The following is a 22,228-nucleotide window of genomic DNA, read 5'->3' on the forward strand; positions in this document are numbered from 1 at the left end:
ACCTAGTCTAAGGTATGGTATCTTTCTCCCCATTTTGTTACTGACCTACAGGGGCCTCAGGGAGCAAGAAAACACCGGACCTTAATATAGGGTGTGAAAATAAACTCAGCAAAGAGCCCCCTAAGCTTAGGATAGATTTACCTAAATATTTTTATTGCTTAGGGTCAAGGGTCTGTGTTTTCTTTCCTCCCCTAGAGGGGGTCAGAAGAATTAGCTTGTCCTGGCTTGCCTGGTTAATCCTTCTATCCTACGGGTTGCCAGTGTTAGAAATGTTAGTACTACTGTAAGTTCTGGATTATTTACATTAATGTCTTTAATAATAGTCTAGGTTATATTTAATACACACGCACATATATCTATTTTAAAATAAGAAACATGAAGCCGTAAATAGAAGTTGCTAAAGGCCCAGTTTTGCGTATTTCCAACCCCGCCGGCCTGGACCAACGCCAACTAACACTTTACAGTTGAAATTCCCAACAACTCAATTCTCGAAACTCTGCCGACAGACTTACGAGTTGTCGAATCGGAACCTGTTTGTATTACCAAAAACATCTGATATCAAGCCACAATATCATGCCTCTTTATTGACCCTTTAGTTACCAGCCAAGAGTCCTCCTTGAAAACCTGCTATGCATTGGTCCGTGTCTGTATTTGCAAGCGTGGTTCTGGTCTCAGAGTACTCCTTAGTTGTATCAACAAATACCAATGCCACACAGTATTGTTACACTCATCTCTACCTACAGCCATGATATATATATCGTTTTCTTCCATTTTTCATAGCCTTGATCATAATTGACTCCCTGAGTCCATTTTTCTTTGCTCAACAAGGCTATGAGCATTCTCCTTTCCACTAACTTGATGAGTTTTGTTTGGCTTCTTCTTGCTTTAGTCTCTCCACCAACTTTGTTTGTAAGAATGGGCTGAGTCCCAGGCTTGAAAAATTGTTAGCGACTTGACGTGACTGTGTTCGTGTCATCTAGACTTACATTCCCTCGTTCGTTAGAATACGGTACGTTCCACTTGGCTGGACTTTGCCGATGATGGTACCATTACCGTCCACCTCAACACTTCCCAGGATATCCTCAGGCCATGCAATGCGTCCAAAGTCGGGGGAATTCCTTCGGTCACTGAGGTGCACATATCCTCCCCTTCCACCACCACCGGCTCCTCCCTGAGCACTGGCGCCTCCTGCACCATCGCCTCCGGCTCCCCCTCCGGCTCCCTGCTTGCGAGAGCCACCTCTATTAGGTCGTTTTTGTGAGAAAAAAGCACCGCCTGAGCCGAGATTGAAGCCTCCCGGACTGGCAAATGCGCGTGCTTGATTGACAAGATCCTCATCTTGGTGACCGTACTCAGTTATCACCTCATTGAGAATCTTGACAAACTCCTTATTCTCAGTGAAGGACTGAGGGGTGGGAGGGAGCTCGCTAGTAGTCCCAATTGCTAAGCGCTCATCCGGCGGTTCTTTCTCGAGATAGCTCAAGTAGTTTGTAAAAGGGGATTTTGGATTCTTTACAACTTTCTACAACATGGTCAGCGTGTTGTTGAAGTGATACTGGCTTGGGTGTTGAATACAAACAATTTTAGTGTTGCTAGAGAGACTGGATATGGCCCTGACAGGTACAGCCATGTGCCGAGCAACATTTCGAAAATTTGATCCTATCATTTTGCTCCTATTTGGATTTCAAATCGTTTCTACTGCTGTGTCCGGTTCAACGAAGCTCTCATTGTGTTGACTCGACCTTGATCATGAATGAGGTCATTCGCAATACCCTACTCCGTAGATACCTAGTAGTCAGTACAACGCGATATATGTCTATGGAGGGTATATGCACCAACCGGGTCAATTTAACGCGTCAACGCGGTCGGCGCGAACCCCTTCAAGACGACATGCGCAACAAGGCACGAGGTAGGCAAACGAACCAGAACACCATACAAGAAACTCAATTAGCAAGCAACGTTGGTTTCATATACAAGAAGTTAGATTCTTCTTCTTTTCCCTTTTCTTTCTTTCTCTGCCATGCCAAGCTAGCGGTACAGATCATGGATAAAACACCAGCTCCTATATTCCGAAAACAACGAGGGGCGGTCCCTCCGTCGTCTGCGATACCATCTTCGTCTCCGGCCTTCGGTACCCCCATCCATCCACTGAAGCCATTTGCTGTCAATGCTCCCAAGGCTGCAATATTACCGATCATACTCCCTCCTCCGACACTTCGACCGCTCGCTTTCCGTACGTTCACGAAAAAACATTCTTTGACCCTAACATCCTCTGCCCTTCAAGGGCTAGCTTCCTTCATTGGAAGGCATTGTGGTTCAGGATGGCGTGAAGAAGGCTTGGCCGAACGGGTTCTTGAAGAGGTTGCAAGAAGCTGGAAAAACCGCAATGGAGGCGTCATTGTTGAGGGCTCGAGTAAAGAGCTCCAGGAAATTCTCAAGACCCTGGAGGGTAACATGAGCGGTGGCAGAATCAGTGGCCCAGCGAGAGGACTACCACGTGGGGATAGTATGCTTGATCTCAAAGATAACGAGAGCTTGAACACACGGTTGGGACTACGGCCGGCAGATATGAGGAGGGAAGATAGCAACACAAGCTTCGGCATGTCGGGACTTGGTGTAGATGAGGAGCAAGAAGAAAGCGAGACGAGCGATCCTCGAGCATGGCTTAAGATCATAGACGCATATGACCAACCCAGATTCATATACAACGTTGGTAAAAAGCACTTTGAAAAGTCAGTATAGTCTATTCCGTGAATCAACTAAATTTGCCACTAATATTTCCTAGGGATACTTCCACGCCTTCCTTACTACCACCGGCATCACACAAAACGACTGTTTTCCGAAATCGCTACAACGTAATCCATCAGCGTCTTCTCCGTAACGAAACCTTCCAGTCCTCCGCAGTCTCCTCCTCTCGAAAACAAAGCCTGAGCCGTTCCCTTTCCAACCAACATTCACTTAAACTCACGCCAATCGCTAACCTCCTTGGTCGCCATGGCAGCAGCCATATGCTACTAGGGCTCCTGGTTGTCCTCCCTACCGGCGATCTTGCTATCAGCGACCTGACTGGTACTATTGTCTTGGACTTATCCCAGGCGGTAGCTATCCCGGATGATTCAGCATGGTTTTGTCCTGGCATGATAGTGCTGGTTGACGGTGTCTATGAAGAAGAAGACGAATCTATAGGCAAGGGCCTGAGCGGCAGTAGCGGCGTTGGAGGTACACTAGGCGGCCGTTTCCAAGGCTTCTTTATAGGTCAGCCTCCATGTGAACGTCGTCAAGCGACCCTGGGCATTAGCGGATCCGATGGCGGCCAGGAGCAGACCATAGGAGGGGGCTTTGGCTGGATCGATTTTCTGGGTGTAGGCAGCGAGCGTGCCGTGGGTACCAAGATGCGCAGGCTGGAAAGGCGCCTTCTACGCAGCAGAGCAGAGGAGGATACTGCACCATCACGTGGGCGCGTCGTTGTTATTGGCGAGCTGAACCTCGATCAACCACGAACTCTCCAAGCATTACGCAAGATCCTCTCAGGATATGCCTCAGAGCCTGAAGGTTCAACGCCTCTCACATTCGTGCTGATGGGTAACTTCACTCAGTATGCTGTTTTGGCACGGGGAGGTAGTGGCGGAAGTATCGAATATAAAGAATACTTTGATGCCCTGGCTTCAATCCTGGGAGACTTTCCAGCCCTTCTCCAGTCATCGACCTTCGTATTTGTTCCCGGAGACAATGACGCCTGGGTTTCGTCCTTTACAGCTGGCGCCTCTGTTCCTTTGCCTCGAAAACAAGTCCCAGACATGTTCACGTCGAGAATACGTCGAGCCTTTGCGGCAGCCAATGCGGAAGCGGGAGGGAAGTCAAATGGTACTGCTGTATGGACCTCGAACCCAAGTCGAATCAGTTTATTCGGCCCCAACCACGAACTTGTCGTCTTCAGAGATGATGTATCTGCTCGTTTGCGTCGAGCCTCTGTCCGTTTAAAACCCAAGGCCAAGGATGCCAGTGGAGAACAGGTACCAGGTTCAAGTGCTGCCCCTCCCGAAGATGTTCAGCCGATGGATATTGATGCTGCTCATCATGATGATCCTACAGCTACCGCTACCGCCTCGCCCGCTACACCTCTAGTTCCCCACGATGTTCATGCCGCTCAGAAACTTGTCAAGACTATTCTTGATCAAGGCTACCTCGCACCATTCCGTCAGGCTATTCGCCCTGTTCACTGGGACTACTCCTCGGCATTGCATCTGTACCCACTACCCACAGCCATGGTTTTGCTCGACACGACAGCCCCGCCGTTTTGCGTCACATACGAGGGGTGTCATGTAATGAACCCAGGCAGTGTGCTCGTGCCAGGACGCAAGGGAATCGCTCGATGGGTCGAGTATGATGTTGGTCGCTTGGGCAGGTTAAGGGAATGTACAGTTTAGATTAGACCTCCAGATCTAGATATTATTTAGTTACTGCTATCTACGACTCATGGCTTTAGGGGATTAAGGGGCATACAAGGTAATGATGCGTGTGATGGGCAACCCATACGAACATAGGTAGCTTCCGATAATCACGAAGAGCAGTAATATTAAACCTCATATCATAAAATGATAGCTTCTATTTACCTACGCAAGAGAAAGAATACACAGGGCACAGAAAACGCACCGACTCACCACGCGATGAACATGGAAGTCTGGTATCATGAATTACTAAGTATACAAAAGAGCATTTACTTCCTCCTCTACTGCAGCAGCAGAGCTTCCTCGTGCAAAACTCCATACAGGGCTTCAATCTCGGCCCTCACCTTGTTTAATTCAGCTGCCACTTGTAGCGTAACGAGTGTGTATGCGTACAGCAAAGCATAATCACTCTCTTGGACAACCAAAGGGGACTCGTCGCCCAAAAGATCCGTACTCATGTGTTCCTTGCGGAATTGGTAGATTTTCCCTAAGAGTCGGTCCTTGTTGTTCTCAACCGTAGGGATGGCATCAGTCAAGGGGTATTCTAGCATAAGGCACGAAGCGATAACTTGAAAGACGTGACATATGCGCTGGCAAAGGAGAGCTCTCTCAGTGCTTGTGTACTCTAACAAGGCCCGCTCGCCTTCTGTCAATTGATTTCGCTTTGATGTGATGAGACGCATCGCATAGAAACCATTAAGCATGTTTTTGGTGGACCGCATAATGCGCCCATAGGCTGCGTCTGGGAATGGACCGCGAAGCTCAAATTCAGACTTTGCAGCCGTTCGCAGGCTCGCAAGTTTGAAGGCTGTCACAGAGTTAGCGTGGAAAAGAAAGGGGTGGTAGTGAGCGCCTACCATATCGTTGAAGAGCCGCCTGTTCGCCCTCGCGCATGTAGTCAAGCGTGTTATTATGTGTGCTGTCCTTAGTGAGCGACACAGTAAGAGGGCCACGCTTCCATATGAGACCCATCTGGAGATACAAGACAGAAAGTCCTTCGCGGAACTTCTTCCGGCCAGAAATCGGCCAGAGGACTCGACAAACAACAATACCCCAAAGGATGCCTAGAGTGACCGCCACAACTCGATGCCAGGCAATGTCCAGAATTAGGGGGTTGGACCCGCCCTCGTCATCGTCGTCGTCGTCGACATCTTGCGAGATACTATAGGCATAAAGGGTGCTCACGTTGTATGCTAACAGAGCAATTCTACCCAGTGGAGCCTTTTTGATGACCAGAATCACCCAGAAGTTGAACAAAGCTACAAGGCCACCCAGAAACACCAGTGCAATGCCATTGCCTTGACTGACAGTCCAGCACACCACGGCAAAGGCTGCACCAATGAGGGTACCCTTGAATCTGGCAGTTCCTGTCGTATTCGCTGAGCCAGTTGTCATGGCTGCCACGATCATGAAGGAAAGGAGACCCCATTCACCTCTCCATGTCTGGTAAATAGGTCTTGTGCTTGGTATGAAAGCAAGCATGGCCCAGAGAAGAGCACCAATGCCAACTTTGATACCAAAAAGGATGTCTTCCCGTACGATGAATCGGGAAATCTTGAGCATTTTCTGAGCAACTTTTCTTTTGACTCTGCTAGATTGTGGGGCAGCGTCCCAGTTGAAGGTGTCTCGTCGTGCGACCATTGTATCTGGAATACCTTTGGGCATTTGAGATTTCCGCAATCTCGGTACTGGTGGCTTCTGTATCAAGCTCTCGCGTTCCGGGTCTTCAATCCGGTCTTTGTCTGAAGGCCCAGCCCGGCTGAAGTACCTCCAAAATTTGAGCCAACTCCATGAACGCGGCGCCGTCTCAGCCGTGTACCTGATGTCCTCTAGTACATCCAAATATGCATCAGTCTCTTCAGCTACAGCCTGTAAACTGAAGGAGAAATGCCCACATGCTGCAGCAACTTCTTCTATATCCGCTTGAATCTTCTCAGATCTAGCACGTCCGATCTGAATGGTAAGGTAAAGCTCTTGTAATGACTCTGATCTTGCATTATTGTAAAGATTTAGAGCATCTCGAAGGCTCTCCCTCAACTGTTCGTTCACCGCGGTATCTTTGTTCGGGTCCTGTCCAAATGCAGGCTCACGCAGGATTTCTGATAGCGTATGAGCCAGCGACTTGATTGACGGGCCGAGCATATTGATGAAGAGGGCAAAGATGTCAGAAGGCTCTTGGAAAGCAGGGGCTGTGTCTAGGGCGGTTTCCGATTTGTTTCTCGCCGCGAGCCGTTCTTCCTCACTCTCTCCAGATTCATCAATGTCAGATAATGTTTGACCTCCACCATCACTATATGCAGAAATGGCTCGGTTCAAGATGGATGTCATCCCTGTGGGCTTTGGTGAAGGGAAGGTATCTTCCAGGTTGGGAACCTCTCTGAGTAAAGTGAATTGGTTTTCGAGTGCGCTTCGCAGTCCTCCTATAGCTTGGGAGAGTGCCTCAACCGATCTTGAAAGATGTTTGTCAAGCGGATAAAAGGTTTCTCGGCCCAGGAAGAAGTACTCAAATTTGGCTTCTCGGAGCGTCGAGTTCATCGTTGCGTATGCGCTGTTGTACCGGGCAGAGACTCGGCCATACTCGCTTGTCCAGAATTCATCTTCCGTTCCGCTGAGAAATCCTTTTGTGATGGACGATAATTTGTCGCCTAGAGAGCTGGTGGCGGTCATGATGGACCTACGAAGCACACGCCTTGCCGAGATTCTCCAGACTAGTACATTGACTGTTAAAGTGCAGGTGATGCCGACAAGAAGCAATTTCAAGACCTGGACGATCTTGTCGTCGTCAAAGTATCCTCCCTGTACGCCCTCCTCTTTGGTGATTACGGAGATGATTGCGATCGATGCCAAGGTTGAGCCGACGTTAACAAGGGGGCTGTTGAGTCTTTGCTTTACCCAGCCCACAAAGCCCAGTCCTCCTCCGATGCAGATAATGAGGATCAACACATGAGCAGCGGCAGTCAAGCCGAGTTGGGATCTCATGGCAATTGCAATTCCCATCGACAGCATCGAGATGACCTCCGCGTAGAACACAGCAACGACTGCTATAACAGTTGCCTCAAGCATAGAGCCAACGGTTCGTGCTGGGTGGAAGTAAACGGTAATGGTAGCAGAGACATGCTTTCCATCTCTGTTGCCAAGAAAGGCTGTCAAGGGCGGGAAAAAGGTACCCATACTACCAAGTACGTAGGCAAGTGTACACTTGAGAACTCCATGGCCTTCTTCGGTGTGTAGCCACAGCCATATCAAGATGAATGCAGTCTTGACGTTATGTGCGACAATGTGGACACGGTCACCAAAGGATTCAGCGGCCTCGAAGGATTGGTATTTCGGCTTCTTGTTGATCTCGTCCGCAACTACTGCGTTGGTAGATGTGCTTAACGAGAATTCTGACCTCGATCGTTCGCCAGTCCTGGGAATGATAAAGGTTCCGTTTTTCAATTTCTGCCCGACGCATCAGATATCTGCCCATTCTCGTTGTCATGCATGCAGGAAATTATAGAGCGAGTGATTTCGTACCGTTCGCTGGGAAGGTCGCTGTTTAGGCGGCCATGCCAGGGTGGATGAACCTGTGGCGGAGCTCATGGTTGGTTGTTTTGATGGTACTCGTGTCTAGAGTAGTGAGACGATTGTGAGGCACGCTTCATTCTCCTAGTCTTAGAGCTCCATAAGAACAGTGGCCGGTGATCTCCAAAGGTCAGTCTTTTGAGAGGAATAGGCTGTCACGGTCGCGACTTTTAATGTTTTCCCTGCGGGATGTATAAAGTAGAGAGGTCAGGGACAGGTGTCGTAGGTGTAAAATCGAATATAATGGAAAGCAATGCAGCTTACGGAACGGAGTATTATAGTCTTGAAAATAAGGATGACGCTGAGCATGCATGCACCCCGGGCAGCTAGTGTGGGGCTTCGATCAGCTATAGAGACGTCCTTCCTCGTATTGGCTGTACCCCAAGCTAAGGTATGTACCTACAAACCTAACTTCCCGGCGGGAATAGTTTAATTAACTACTAAGGTACTATACCAACAGCTTCAGAGAGAAATGAATCGTACATGTTCTCAAACTCTTTGTTCAACCACACTAACAAGGTTTTTATAGTTATATATGACGACAATTTAGGATGACTTAGAGGTACGCTCTCGTGATTTCTCTCCCATGCCAGGCTTTCACATGAACAATAACGTGCGAAGATTGTCTCTTTTATCATTCAAAGGAATAGTCTAGATTTTTCCGTGACTTGCTCAACTAAGGTACCTTAGGGAACTGGGAAACACTCTTAGAGAGATCTCTTAGTCTAAAGCCTAGTGGGGCTATATGCACACTTGCCGGCTGCGCCCGTTGCTTAAACGTTGGCTGCTGGCGGGACAAGCATGAGATCTTGAGGGAGACAACTTAGGGCCAAGCAAGTCCTCACCCAAGCTTGTGGCTAGGCACTATAACTTAGGTAGTCGCAAGATCATCAGGAACGGGAAAATAGTTTCAGAGGCATGACACGCCTATGGCTGTGGCAGAAACTAAGTAGACAAATCCGTAACACCACTGTCACTTGTGTGTTTTTTTGTTTCCTCGTGTGACTCGAAACTCGACCCTTTCACAATGGCCATAGAGTTGGCCCCAATCATTGATCCAATGGAATAAGCACGATCCGCATCCGCTCCTCGCACCGAAAACGTTCAACTCGACTAGTTGCACCGTCTCGTCTGTCTCGTCGTAAAACACATCGAACGACAGCCCTTGGTTTAGAAGCAGCTGATCCTGCTCGTCATCCGGATCTAGATCATGCAGTATTGATTTGTGAATCGTTTGGATTCCCTCCCAGATTTGATCCACTACTCTTGTCTGATTTTCGTGCTCTTCACAGTCAAAGAACCATGGCTTGTGCCAGCAGTATTGACTTACTGCGGAGATGGCTCCGGTCTCAGGTGCACAGTAGACTCGGTATTCCCTTTCGCTCCCCATACGTTTATTGAATGGAAGAAAAGTCAAGTCGACAGTCGGACTCCCCCCTTCAAGACTCTTTGATATTTCATTACGCGCTCGCTGTGACGTGATCAAGCGAAGAATTATATCCGTTGGGGAGTGGAGAGACAGCCTACCCGGTACGGCTTGGCGACCATCTTTAGGTGAACAACGATCCAAACGCATAAAGAGACCTTCGGTGGGGAAGTCGAGAGACGATAGATGCGGAATGATTTCTTCCTGGATGTCTTCTTGATACGCTCGGTTGTGTTCACCAGTGATGATCGAGGTACGCGATGCTGCTACAAGAAGCCTGGCCTCTCCTCGTGTAAGTTTGACAACTTGTGCAGCTTTAGCATCGAGGTTTCGTGTTTTTAGAATCAGGGGTAGCCATCGCTTGAACGAATAAGGTGCTTCTGACGGCCGCGAAAGATGATTCGTGCTCTCATGTGCTAGAATTTCTTCGACGGTATGAAAGCAGGTGTTGAACTGGGTAGGCGGTACATTCTGACAGTTTGATTCGACGTCTTCGTAGTTGGTTTGTGTGAGATGCATGTTTCCCGTTGTATTTCCACCCATAGTCGATTGATCGCAAAGAGAGTGATCCTGCACCGAAGAGTTTTTTGATCTCCTTCTCTTTTTAATTTTGATTTGAATTAAAATAAGGTAGGTTCACTTGCAAGGTGAATTATTGACTCTGGTGTTATCCACCATAAAACGACGGGACGCCACTTCGACAAGCCTACAGAACAAACCTACCTACCTGTAGCCTAGAGGAGGAAAGAATACTTGGGACCTTGATACTAAATGATAAAAAGACTTAGGTAATTCAGGATAAAATTAGGGTGATTTTACTAGATTCAGGATATCTTTTACTAAGTTTATTTTTAATACCTTATATCCAGGTATAAATTCTCTTGCCCCCTAAGGCTAGCGTTATAGCAGACTTTACCATATCTCTAAAACTAAGGGTCAGGTTTCCAACGTGCATTTAAGAAGGCTTGACTATTAATATTATTATACTTGATTTCTTCTTTTGAAGCCCACCATAAAGAACATGGACCTTCCTGAGCTTGACTTACATGGAGCACCGATCCGCACTCCGGATTGTTGTCTAAGCCTTTCCCACAAATTATTCCAGAACCTAGTCAACGCAATCCCCAACACCACGCCTTCGTTGGACCATGCCAAAAGTCCGGAATCCCCTCTCCAAGGCAAGGTGTTCTTGGTATATGACTGACTAATAGATTCTAGGAGAAACGCCAACTGTGCTTTCGATCGGAAGCGGATCTGGGCTACTGGAAGCTCTCTTGCTTGCATATTTAAACACACAACGCCAATGCAGTGGCTTTGATCATGGTATAGTTAATATTGAAGGAGTTGAAGTTCAGCAACCTGGTATGAGAGACCATGTCAACAGCTATCTTCCAGAACAAGCCATACACACTGTTCGTGGTAGTTGGGATGTCACTTCGAGGCTGCAGGATTCCGATGTGACAGCTCTGATGTTCATCTATCCACGCCAACCTGCTCTGATCTCGCAATATATAAAAGCTATCGCTGAGCAGGATCTAAAAGTCGAAGTCATTGTGTGGCTTGGGCCTATGGCTGACTGGGGGGTATTTGAGCATTGTTTCAACACCGGACATGAAAGCTGCCAATTTGTGGTTGTTGGGACGAAACATGGTCGCGAAGTTGGACTTGATGAATATGAATCTATGGCAGTGGCGAGGAGAACAGACTGAAGTTCTGTGAAAGATGTGAAAGACGCTTATAAAGCCGGGTGATGAAAGATACCTTACCGTACCTAGGTAGCAGAGGGTTTTGGCAAAATCTGAGGATGATAGCAAGTACTCGTCACCGTAGACGGACGCAAGAGAGTGGAAGAGGCCATATGATAAACTTTAGAGATCTTTGAGTATTCTTTATCGATATATTGGAAATATCCCATATCTCGATATGAAGACGTACAATGGCTTCGTTAATTTCCTGCCTCAGTACCCAAGTTCGTATTGTTAAGCGGATTGTTGCCCAAACGGTGCCATGGCATCTGATGCCAATGAAGCATTAGAGAGGTACCTTATGCTTGTTCAAATGTGAGTGGTATTTCTACCTATATATTGGGCTGCAATATACTGTGGTTAATAACCAACTACAGGTACATGCATTCAAGACCTTTGGTAGGTGTAGTCGCTGGAACGGGTAGGTAACCTAAGAGACTCTTAGCCCCGAATTATCTCTGTCCCCACCTCAATAAGAGCGTCATCTCTGAGTCAAAGCACTCATTACCACTGCCAACTACACTGCTCTCATTTTTATCATCAATGAGAGAAAAGACCAAGGAGGGATACTCCAGTAACTCCATATAATTGCATACTCGCGAGAACGCTCGACCTCCATATCAACCTTCCTCTACTGTCGTTTGACGTGCCTCAGGCTCAGTTCTATGCTACGCCGTCTGGTCTCGATCATGAATTCATCACATCCGAAACGATTCATACCACTGAAGAAGGGCGAGCATAGCTTTCCTGCCGACACCCCCAGGCTTCGAGGAGTGGTCTTTGACATGGATGGCACCCTTTGGTAAGATCTGCACTTACAGTCTCATTCTGCTCCTATTTTATGGCTCGGAAGTTTCCCGCCCGTGACCTCGACTCACATATCTTGTACAAACGAATACTTGATGATATTCTTTGTTCCGCTATCCGATGTCGTTAAACAAATAGAAAATGGTTCATCTTTGCACTTATACTATCCTCAACATACCAAGAGGAGTTGGCACAACGAATGCATCGCTAACCCAGTAAATAGCGAGCCTCAAACATACATGTTCAAGGAAATGAGAGATGTTTTAGGAATTACAAAAACAACAGACATACTCGAGCACATCGATACTCTCCCGAAATTAGAACAAGGAACTGCGCTCGAGTCTATACGCAATATTGAGCGTGAAGCCATGAAGGCCCAGACCCCTCAACCAGGTCTGATGACTCTGATGGCGTACCTCGACGCCAATGCCATCCCCAAGGCGATATGCACCCGCAACTTTGATGTCCCTGTCCAGAACCTCATGGAGAAGTTTCTTGAAGGCTCTCGTTTTCATCCCATCGTGACGCGAGACTTCCGCCCACCCAAGCCTGATCCTGCTGGTATCCTGCACATCGCTAAGAACTGGGGCTTACACGGCGAATCTGGCGAGGCTGACGCCAGTGGTCTTATCATGGTGGGGGACTCTATCGACGACATGACTGCAGGTAGAAAGGCTGGCGCGGCTACCGTATTGCTCGTGAATGATGTAAATCGAGAATTGGCTGAACATGCCCATACTGATCTGGTCATTACTGCGCTGGATGAGCTAGTTGATATCCTTGAACAAGGCTTCGTGGGAAGAGACGCCGGCCCGGAATAGCAAGAAGAACGCGAGCCCTTGTCAGTTCACAAATGTTAACCACAATTTGTCACACCCCTTAACGCCAGGGTTTGATCTCACGGTGCCAAATCAACCGCGAATTGATTTAATTTAGGTTTCCTACATGAGCTCGATTTCTGTACATGACTCTCCTCGACAATAGACACAGCAGATAGACTCGGGAATTGAGATCAACAGATCCTCACCTCAAATCTAAACCAGGTCTTTGGGTTTTGAAGAAGGTATATGAAGTGATTTAAGTGTAGTGATCTAGCCAGAGACCACCGCAGGTTCAAAACAGTGCGCCGAGATATGCTAAATGATCTTCAGGGTGAGGCCGCTGTCCCAATATTTTCGGCAAGGTTGTTCCGGACGATGCAGCCTCAGGGAAACAATTCGGGAAATGTGGCCTTAAGATACATTGTATCCAGGATTAGGTGGCAATCCAAACGTTGCCTGTCTCCGGTTCTCCCTTCGTAGCTCATCGGGAGTCTCCTTTCGAGGTGGGGGAGGGGGAAGAGGTCCGCCTGGCGGTGCTGGTCGAACGGGTAAGCTGAAGGTAGCAGCGTTCGCGCTCACAGGACCAGCACTGTCAGGATAGCCTGAAACCTTGGGAATAGAATTTGTGGTGACAACCCTGGGCCCAAGTCCGGGGTGCGCCGAAGCTGGTGTGCGTGAAGAAGGGTATCCGTTGCGAGGCGGTGATCGGCTCTGGCCAGAGCCGTACTGATCGCGAGGGGAGATAATACCAGCGCCACCGATTGGGATCTCGCCAGAAGTGGGAGTGTGAGACCGTTCTTCGGGTTGGGCAGATGCCTGTGTCTGCTGTGACTGGGTGGGTGAGTCACTTGAGCGCAGAAGATCCTGGGTTGCAGGCGAGAGCTGAGGCGCCAGGTGGGATTTTCTATTGTCACGCTCCATCATACCGACAGCCCACTCTCTAAGATCAACTGGTGTACGCTTGGCGGCTTGTACAAAGTGGTCACGGTCCTGACAACATTAGCACATGTCAAAACAAACAATAGTGGGAATCTGTCTTACGAAAAGCTCCTGGGGAGTTGGTCGACGTTCAGGCTCCTTGTAAAGACACTTCTGAATCATATCATCCAGAATGCTAGGGAAAGCATCACTCTTTGGAAGCTTGGGAGCCGGTTCGTGAACAATCTGTTGAAGCAAATCCAGAATACCCGCGGGAGCGCAATCGCCATCTGAGAGTTGCTCACTAGCAGCAAAAGGAAATTTGCCAATAGCAAGTTCCATGATGCTCAGACCAAAACTCCAGACGTCTGACTTGACCGTGTACTTTTCACCCTGAATTCTTTCGGGTGCCATGTAAGTGGAAGTACCGACAAAGGTGTCAGCGATAGAATTGACAAGCTCGCCAGAAACACCAAAATCGCAAAGCTTGATCGAACCCCTCGAGTTGACGAGGATATTGGATGGCTTAATATCACGATGCATGATGTGGTGCTTTGTGTACAGGTATGTCAGACCACCAAGAGTCGCTTCTGCAATTTTACCCAGAACATCGACTCGAACGGGGCCAAAAACTCTCGAGACTCGATCAAGGGAACTGGTCTAGTGTCAGCTATCATATCGCCATGGATGTACCATATCGAACTGACCCAACATCCATATATTCCATACACATTATAACATCGTTATTTGGAGTTAAGAAAGCACCGTAGAAGGTCACGATGTAGTCAGAGTGGCAGCCGTGCATAATCTGGAGTTCTCGGACAATTCGCTTCCGTATTTCTCGCTTGGCCTCCACATGAATAACCTGCCGAATATGTTAATAGAAAACCCCTTAATTCCGTGACACATAATACAGACCTTGCGAGCCATGACAGTACCTGTTGTTAGGTGCTTCACTTTGCTGACCGTACCGCCGTTACCAGATCCCAACTCCTTGAGAATTTCGAGATCCTCGGGTCTTAGGTCCAACTTGTATTCGATACCGATCTCCAACTGTTCATCCTTGCCTGCATCTTGGCTTCCGCTGTATTCATGATGGTTGGTTTCGGCGGTTGGTGGGGGTCGAGGGGCAGCCGCTTTGAGTGCAAGTCCTTTGACGTTCTTGCGCTTCATAGAGCGTGGAGCAAATGGGTCGGCCATTCTGGAGAGTAGAGCGCGAAATTCAGCTCGGTTGATGAAAGAGGCTCCGAAAACTGAAGGCTCGCTGAGGGCTGCAAAAGCCGAAGATTTGATCGGACTGGTCTTATCGTGTAGTGACTGACAACGGGTGGACGGCTTCCTATGCTTAGAACAGAGAGTCACTGCACCAGGCAACAAAGAATATCGATCCAGCTGAGCAGTCGTAGTAGTTGCTCGTGGTATCCAAGCTTGGATAGACGCAGTTGAGGCGAAGCGTTTTGTCCTTGCCTGCCGTAGAGATGACGCGAGCGCTAGCAGACGTTGATTTCGGACCGTAGCGAAAGGCCCTGATTCTATCGCCAAGAATCAAGGACGTCAATGGCGATGATAAAAAAGGACAACACAGAGAAACCTTTCGACCAGAGTTGATCGTGGTTTATCAGGGGCGTCTATGCAAAGCGTCGCTGAAGATTGCGAATGGGGGATTTGTCCCGGTCTCTTTCACAGCTTCTGGCTGGTTAGGCGCGGACAGTGGAGGGCGGGGTCTAGCCAGCGACAACGTGACGGGAGTGGCTGGAGTTGCGCTCTGAGGGAGTTGGAGGCGCAACAAACCACAAAAGACAGGCAGAGCTGGGCGGTAAGACGAGATGGGGGAAAGAGGGGAACGGGAGAATTTGGCGAGGGGATGTGATCACGACTTTTTTAACCATGAAGAGTGTAAGGAGTTACAGCAACGGCCTGTCGGATTTGAAATTATGTACCTGAAATCTAGTGGGCCGTTCGTTCGCCGTAAAGGGACACCATGGAGTACAGACATTGTCCATTAATACGGAGTAATTATTGTACGTCTCCCTACGAGGCGAGGCCTGAGCCTGAGCCTGAGTTCAACGTCCAGGAGGCGCCATGCCCTGTCTGTCTGGATACCTTATGTAGGAACCTAGTCTAGGCTGGGATGGCTACTGGCCAAAAACTCGGAACTTGAGACACTTCACGCCTCGAGCTCCGTACAGTCATCGATTCATAACCATGATAAGATGGTGGTCGTCCGTTGTCTGTGATAAGTCTTTAGCCCAGACTAATACAGCACAAATCCCTACTCGGCTCAGGTGCTCTAAACCTATAAAGCATCTCTTAGATAATATAGATCAGTCACAATATTGCTCACTATGGATACCATATAAGTGCACAAAGCTCTAACGTTGTATGTAGACTGAAGGTATCATATCCGACACCGATTATAGGCGAACCTCCAATATCTCACAAGAATTTGCAATGGTCTGATCATAAGAAGGAGAACGTGTCCAACTCATGGCGACATTTGTAGAAGGATAAAAAAGTGATTAAAACAGGAATAGGATACAAAAAAAGTAATCGTGGCATGAGAACAGACAATGCATCAGACACCGGGCGATTCAAACATGTTTAAACAACACTTGGACCACTAACCAGCACAGTACAATTAGGGGTAAAGTTCGAATGGCATACATACGAACATACCTGCATGCCTAGCAAACCCCCCAAAAATAATAATGGGAAAAAGTAATAAGACAGTGCTGTTGATGGCCAAACATTCTGTGATCAATCGAGCTGTATCCGAGTTCCTTAACTGAGGAACGGAGAAGGTAAGAGTGGAGTTGGTGGTTGTTGTTCAATTACCGGCTTGTCGGAAGCGGATTATCATGCCACCGCTTTTGTGTCCTTGCCAGGCGCGACAAGGCTGCACGTGTAGCTCTGCAGCGCATCGCCAAAAAATCCTAAATACCTACCTAAAGCTTTCCAACAAAAGCACACATAGTAATTCCCTTTTCTTGTCGTCTTTTTTTTTTTCTCTATAACGAAAAGCCCCGAGACTCCAAACGCTCATTCTTTCGGAATTTTCTCGAATCGCCGACAAACTTAAGCAGACAAAGAAAGCTTTGTTGCCTGCTTGGCAGCATCGCAAGTCGCCAAGATGAGCAACAGTATGCGCGACTTGATATCCGGCGAGGCCGAACTTGATGACGAGGAAGAGGACGAGTCTTTTGATGAAGGTGGTGAGGAGCGCAGACGAAAGGCTGCCGTGGAAGACTCTAGTGAGGAGGAGGAAGATGACGACGATGAGGAAGAGGCTCGCAAGGTTCGTATTATCATAAACTATGCGCAACGACACGCTCCCTAACTCCTTCCACTCAGGTCCGCGAAGGCTTCATTGTTGATGAGGATGAAGACGAGGAAGAAGGCGGCGAATCAGATGGCGATGTGCGCCCCGTTCACAAACGAAAGCGAAAACATCGCGACCGTGAAGAGGAGGCGCAGCTTGATGAAGAAGATCTGGATCTCATCGGCGAACAATTCGGCGAGCGTCCCAAGCCCCAAACACAGGTAAATTTCCCCTGACGCTGCTCAAACTACCATGTCCTAGCAGCCCCCCTGACTTCATATTTAGTCCAAGTTCAAGCGCCTCAAGCGTGGCTACCGCGATGAAGAAAGGGGGAACCAACGCCGTGGCCTGGACGACATCTTCTCGGACGAGGATGAAGACGCAAGCGAGCAGCGACCTTACGGCAGATCGTACCGCCAAGCCGACGAGTTCGACGATTTCATCGAAGAAGATTTCCCTGAAGACCCTGAGGAATTAGAACAACAACGAGAAGATGCGGAGGTTGCCCGCCCCAGAGACCGTGTTATTGGAAATATCGCCGACACTGGTAATCTCGATAAGGATGCCTTGGACGATATGGAGGCCATCTTTGGTAATGGCGAGGACTACGATTGGGCGTTGCAGATGGAAGAGGAGGAGGAAGATCGTGAAAGAGAGGAACAGGCCATTGAGCTGAAGGACGTGTTCGAGCCGTCGCAACTTAAAGAGAAGCTTCTGACCGACGAAGATAACGAGATTCGTTTCACCGACGAGCCCGAGCGATTTCAACTCGACCGGAAGACCTTCAAGACTCTTCAGCTTAATGCAGAGCAGTTTAGGGAGGAGGCAAGATGGATCACGAACCAGTTGTGGCCAAAGAAGGGTTTGGCGGCCGACCTCCAGATCCCATTCGGCAAAGCTGTTGGCAAAGTCCTCGAATTCTTCATTGTTGACGAAGTTGAGGTGCCTTATGTGTTCCAGCATCGCAAAGACTACCTACTTCACACCAGAAAGACGCGGAACCCGAATCGTGATGACCCTGATGCGCCAGAGTACGTCATCAGTGCAGACAAGCTCTTGAACCAAGACGACCTTTGGAAGATCTTGGAGTTGGACATCAAGTTTCGTTCTTTCGTGGACAAGAGAAATGCTCTCGAGAAGACATTTGAAAACCTCAAAGGATTGGCAATTCACGACACAATTGTGGAGGAGATGATTCCAGAGGCGACCACTATGGAAGAACTTCAAGATTTGCAAGACTATTTGCAGTTCCAGTACGGTCCACAGCTCAAGGACCTTGCTGCTATGGCTGGAAATCTCTCATTAACAAAACGGCCAGGCTCGAAATCGAATTTGCTTGAACGGGTCCGCCAAGGCAAGGCCTACAGCTTCGTCCGTGCTTATGGAATCTCAGCGGATCAGCTTGCTAAGAACGCCTTGCGACATGGAAAGAAGATCACTCCTGATGATGACGCTCAATATCCCATGGACCTGGCTGATAGTTTGGTCGACGACAACTTCGACACAGGCGACCAAGTTATCAACGCAGCTCGACAGATGTATTCTGAAGAATTGTTCGCAAGCCCAAGGATGCGCAAACATTTTCGAAATTCGTACTACCAGGCTGCTGAGATCAGCTGCAGGCGAACTGAGAAGGGCCTACGTAGAATCGATGATTCTCACCCATACTATGAGATCAAGTATTTGCAAAACCAGGCCATTGCTGATCTAGTCCACCAACCAGAGCTTTTCCTGAAGATGATGAAGGCCGAGGAGGAAGGCCTTGTCACCATCAAGCTTGATATGCCAGCCCGATATGACTTCCGGAGACAACTTTATCAGGAGTTCGAGTCTGAGAACTTCAGTGACCGGGCCGAGCAGTGGCGGGAAGAGCGCAAGAAAGTACTTGACCTTGCGTATCCCAAACTCGAAAGGATCATCGCAAAGAATGTCAAAGAAGTCATTCGAACTTTCTGCCAAGATGAGGTGCTCAAGATGTGTCGAGAAGAATATGCAAAACGGCTCGATCAGGCACCCTACAAGCCCAAGGGCATGATACTGGGCACTACACCTCGTGTCCTAGTTCTCTCCAATGGCATGGCCGATCCTGCCCGCGATCCTATCTGCTGGGCATGGGTTGAGGAAGATGGTCGTGTGATTGAGCAAGGAAAGCTTGGGAACCTTGCCAGAGATGAGCGCCAACGAGAAGAGTTTGAGGAGCTGGTCAAGCGTCGCCGACCCGATGTGATTGGCGTTAGCGGTTGGTCTGCTGAGACGACTAAGCTGGTACGTGACTTGGAGAGCCTTGTCAACGAGAAGGGCCTTATGGGCCCTGAGTTTGAGGACCCAGACACCAATGACTATCGAACAGAGCCATTGGAGGTTGTGGTGGTCAATGATGAGGTCGCCCGTTTGTACAAGGACAGCCCTCGTGCACTTGCCGAGCACCCAAGTCTGAATCCTGTGACGAGGTACTGTGTTGCTCTGGCGCGATATATGCAAAACCCTATGAAGGAATATGCTGCTCTCGGCAAAGACGTTGCCTCCATTTCATACCACCCTTGCCAAAACCTTCTCCCACCTGATAAACTGGCCAAATACCTCGACTCCGCCATGGTTGACATGGTCAACCTCTGCGGTGTTGATATCAACGAGGCCATGAACGATCCCTACACCGCCAACCTTCTTCCTTACGTGTCTGGATTGGGTCCCCGTAAGGCAACAAGTGTCATCAAGGCCATCAATGCTAATGGCGGTGCTGTGGGTACAAGAGATGAACTTGTGGGTGATCCAGATAGTGGCAAGCTGCCTGTCGTTGGCCCCAGAGTTTGGAACAACTGCGCCAGCTTCTTGTTCATCGAATATGAGGCTACAAATCCTGCTTCGGACCCCCTAGATAACACACGAGTTCATCCTGAAGATTACGAGCTCGGACGTAAAATGGCTGCTGATGCTCTTGAGCTTGATGAAGAGGATGTCAAAGCGGAAACTGACGAAAATGGACCCGGAGCGATCGTCCGCAAGCTGTTCAAGCAGGACGAACAAGACAAGGTCAACGAGCTAGTCCTGGAAGAGTACGCAGAGCAACTGGAGAGAAACTACAGCCAGCGCAAGCGCGCTACGTTGGAAACAATTCGTGCCGAACTCCAGGCGCCCTATGAAGAACTTCGACGGAATTTCGCTCTCCTGTCAGCATCCGAGATCTTTACCATGTTTACTGGTGAGACCAAGCAGACACTGTGTGAAGGCATGATTGTACCTATCAATGTTCGGGTTGTGAAGGATGACTTCGCCATTGTTAAGCTCGACTGTGGTATCGAAGGTCGTATTGAGGGTCATGAAATCAACCATCGTTCGTCCGTCAAGGATGCCCTGACCTCGGGACAAACGACGCAGGCAAAGATTTTGGACATCAATTATAAAGACTTTATGGCCAAGCTATCAATGCGGGATGAAACCCTACGTATTCCGTACAAGCGCCCAATCAACCTCGGTCGAGACGGGTGGGACTACGCCCTTGAAGCAGCAGATAAAGAAGAGTTGCGAGAAAAGGACAAGACCACGGGACGAACCCAGCGTGTTGTCAAGCATCCCAATTTCAAACCGTTCAATGGCCTGCAAGCAGAAGAATATCTGGGATCGCAGCCCAACGGTGAGGTTATCATTCGGCCCTCATCCAAGGGTAACGATCATCTAGCAGTGACCTGGAAGGTCGCTGATGGTGTTTACCAACACATTGACGTGCTCGAGATGCAGAAAGAAACAGAATTCTCAGTCGGCAAGCTGCTGCGCGTGGGCGGCAAATATACGTACACTGACCTGGACGAACTGATCGTGGAACACGTCAAAGCCATGGCGCGTAAAGTTGAAGAACTGATGCGACACGATAAGTATCAGAACCGATCCCGGGGAGAAACAGGTAAGTTCCCACACACCCTGGTGGTCACAGACACAAGGTATGATGCTAACGATAGATGTAGAAAAATGGCTTACAACGTACATCGACGCCAATCCCAACCGATCGGCTTACGCGTTCTGCATCGACACGAAGCATCCTGGATACTTTTGGTTGTGCTTCAAGGCCAGTAGGTCGGCCAGGGTGATTGCATTGCCTGTGCGTGCGATTCCACAAGGGTTTGAGCTCAAGGGGTATCAATATCCTGACATGCGAGCGCTGTGCAACGGATTCAAGCTGCGATATCAGAATGAGTTCTCCAAGATGGGTCACCGGTAGGAAATGGGGGCCTATTCTTATAATATGCATAGGTGATATGCTGAGAGAGGGAGAAATGTATTTGTTTGATTACGCAGAATGGGCATTTTCTGGGACGGGGATGACGCTGCAATTGTATCATTGAGGCGCAAGTCGACGATATCTCTTTATTAAATAAGCAAAGGGGTTGTATTAGACGCCGTCTCGATACGGCGAAGATAGGGGGAAAAACAACAATTAAGAGAAGCCAATTTGACGCATGCTTAATGAGTCTAAATGGATAAGCAACACAGCCATATGACACAAACCTGGCTTCACCGTTAACTGATCTGTGCTGATAGCGCATGTTCTATCTTTGTCACCGCAGTGGTTCTCGATGGCCTGGGCTGTGAAGCTGGCCTTGTTTGGCAATGCGACAACAAAACAGTGGGGAAGGTCACAAGACCTCAACCTGAGTCTTTGGCGGCGTTTCTAGAATCGGGAGGATCCTGCTCAGGGTTTCCATTCGGGTCACGAGAAGCAGACATGTCATGAGTAGCGAGCGGATATGGATATCGAAACCCTCAAGTATGCCGAAAACGGATTCAAGTCACCGATAAGTGTTGAAAAGAACTCTGAATTCGATTGGCGCCTGCGATTGGCGGGATCCTGTGATAGCTATACCAAATGGGCCAATAAGAAGGGTCATGTGCTCTTCAGCTTCATGTTGGCAGAGTCAGTCCTTGCTAAGATCCATTGATCGCTGGGGGCTGAGTCGAACAGACACGAGGTCGGGGCGGTATCGGAGATGGTATAGTTAATCTTGGAATACCAATTTCCCCTAGGCCTGATTTTTTGAGACTCATGATTCCTCTAGGGATGAACGTATAATATTCTTTCGGCCGTATATGGTGGGGCTGATTTCAACATAAAGGTGTACAGTATGTATCAATAATTATTTGAGACACCCATGGCTCCCTATCGTGTGATTCTATGTCTGTATGTGAAC

General features: G+C 48.6%; 7 protein-coding genes across 7 annotated transcripts; 3 read left to right on the forward strand and 4 right to left on the reverse strand.

Moving 5' to 3' along the window:
- Window positions 1-850: 850 nt before the first annotated feature.
- On the reverse strand, window positions 851-1,666 carry FSUBG_8700 (uncharacterized protein; the record flags this gene model as incomplete). The annotated part of the gene is made up of 3 exons (XM_036687134.1): window positions 851-932; window positions 987-1,522; window positions 1,580-1,666. The coding sequence occupies 3 exons, from the start codon at window positions 1,664-1,666 to the stop codon at window positions 851-853; spliced, it is 705 nt and encodes a 234-aa protein (XP_036535833.1).
- Window positions 1,667-2,043: 377 nt separating this feature from the next.
- FSUBG_8701 (DNA polymerase epsilon subunit 2) lies at window positions 2,044-4,427 on the forward strand (the record flags this gene model as incomplete). The annotated part of the gene is made up of 3 exons (XM_036687135.1): window positions 2,044-2,233; window positions 2,285-2,732; window positions 2,786-4,427. 3 exons carry the CDS (start codon window positions 2,044-2,046, stop codon window positions 4,425-4,427), a joined length of 2,280 nt encoding a protein of 759 aa, XP_036535834.1.
- A 302-nt stretch (window positions 4,428-4,729) lies between these two features.
- Window positions 4,730-8,030, reverse strand: FSUBG_8702 (Lactobacillus histidine kinase; the record flags this gene model as incomplete). Its single annotated transcript, XM_036687136.1, has 3 exons — window positions 4,730-5,256; window positions 5,306-7,889; window positions 7,965-8,030. 3 exons carry the CDS (start codon window positions 8,028-8,030, stop codon window positions 4,730-4,732), a joined length of 3,177 nt encoding a protein of 1,058 aa, XP_036535835.1.
- An 823-nt stretch (window positions 8,031-8,853) lies between these two features.
- Window positions 8,854-9,981, reverse strand: FSUBG_8703 (cell division cycle 123; the record flags this gene model as incomplete). Its single annotated transcript, XM_036687137.1, has 3 exons — window positions 8,854-8,876; window positions 9,108-9,215; window positions 9,540-9,981. The coding sequence occupies 3 exons, from the start codon at window positions 9,979-9,981 to the stop codon at window positions 8,854-8,856; spliced, it is 573 nt and encodes a 190-aa protein (XP_036535836.1).
- Window positions 9,982-11,872: 1,891 nt separating this feature from the next.
- FSUBG_8704 (HAD superfamily hydrolase) lies at window positions 11,873-12,811 on the forward strand (the record flags this gene model as incomplete). Its single annotated transcript, XM_036687138.1, has 2 exons — window positions 11,873-11,985; window positions 12,214-12,811. 2 exons carry the CDS (start codon window positions 11,873-11,875, stop codon window positions 12,809-12,811), a joined length of 711 nt encoding a protein of 236 aa, XP_036535837.1.
- A 411-nt stretch (window positions 12,812-13,222) lies between these two features.
- FSUBG_8705 (MAP kinase kinase) lies at window positions 13,223-14,929 on the reverse strand (the record flags this gene model as incomplete). The annotated part of the gene is made up of 4 exons (XM_036687139.1): window positions 13,223-13,801; window positions 13,853-14,384; window positions 14,437-14,594; window positions 14,648-14,929. The coding sequence occupies 4 exons, from the start codon at window positions 14,927-14,929 to the stop codon at window positions 13,223-13,225; spliced, it is 1,551 nt and encodes a 516-aa protein (XP_036535838.1).
- Window positions 14,930-16,859: 1,930 nt separating this feature from the next.
- Window positions 16,860-21,261, forward strand: FSUBG_8706 (transcription elongation factor SPT6; the record flags this gene model as incomplete). The annotated part of the gene is made up of 5 exons (XM_036687140.1): window positions 16,860-17,024; window positions 17,081-17,269; window positions 17,334-20,946; window positions 21,008-21,112; window positions 21,161-21,261. 5 exons carry the CDS (start codon window positions 16,860-16,862, stop codon window positions 21,259-21,261), a joined length of 4,173 nt encoding a protein of 1,390 aa, XP_036535839.1.
- Window positions 21,262-22,228: the final 967 nt, after the last annotated feature.

Source organism: Fusarium subglutinans (genome assembly GCF_013396075.1).
Source record: "Fusarium subglutinans strain NRRL 66333 chromosome Unknown NRRL66333_c0000122, whole genome shotgun sequence".
Taxonomy (NCBI): domain Eukaryota; kingdom Fungi; phylum Ascomycota; class Sordariomycetes; order Hypocreales; family Nectriaceae; genus Fusarium; species Fusarium subglutinans.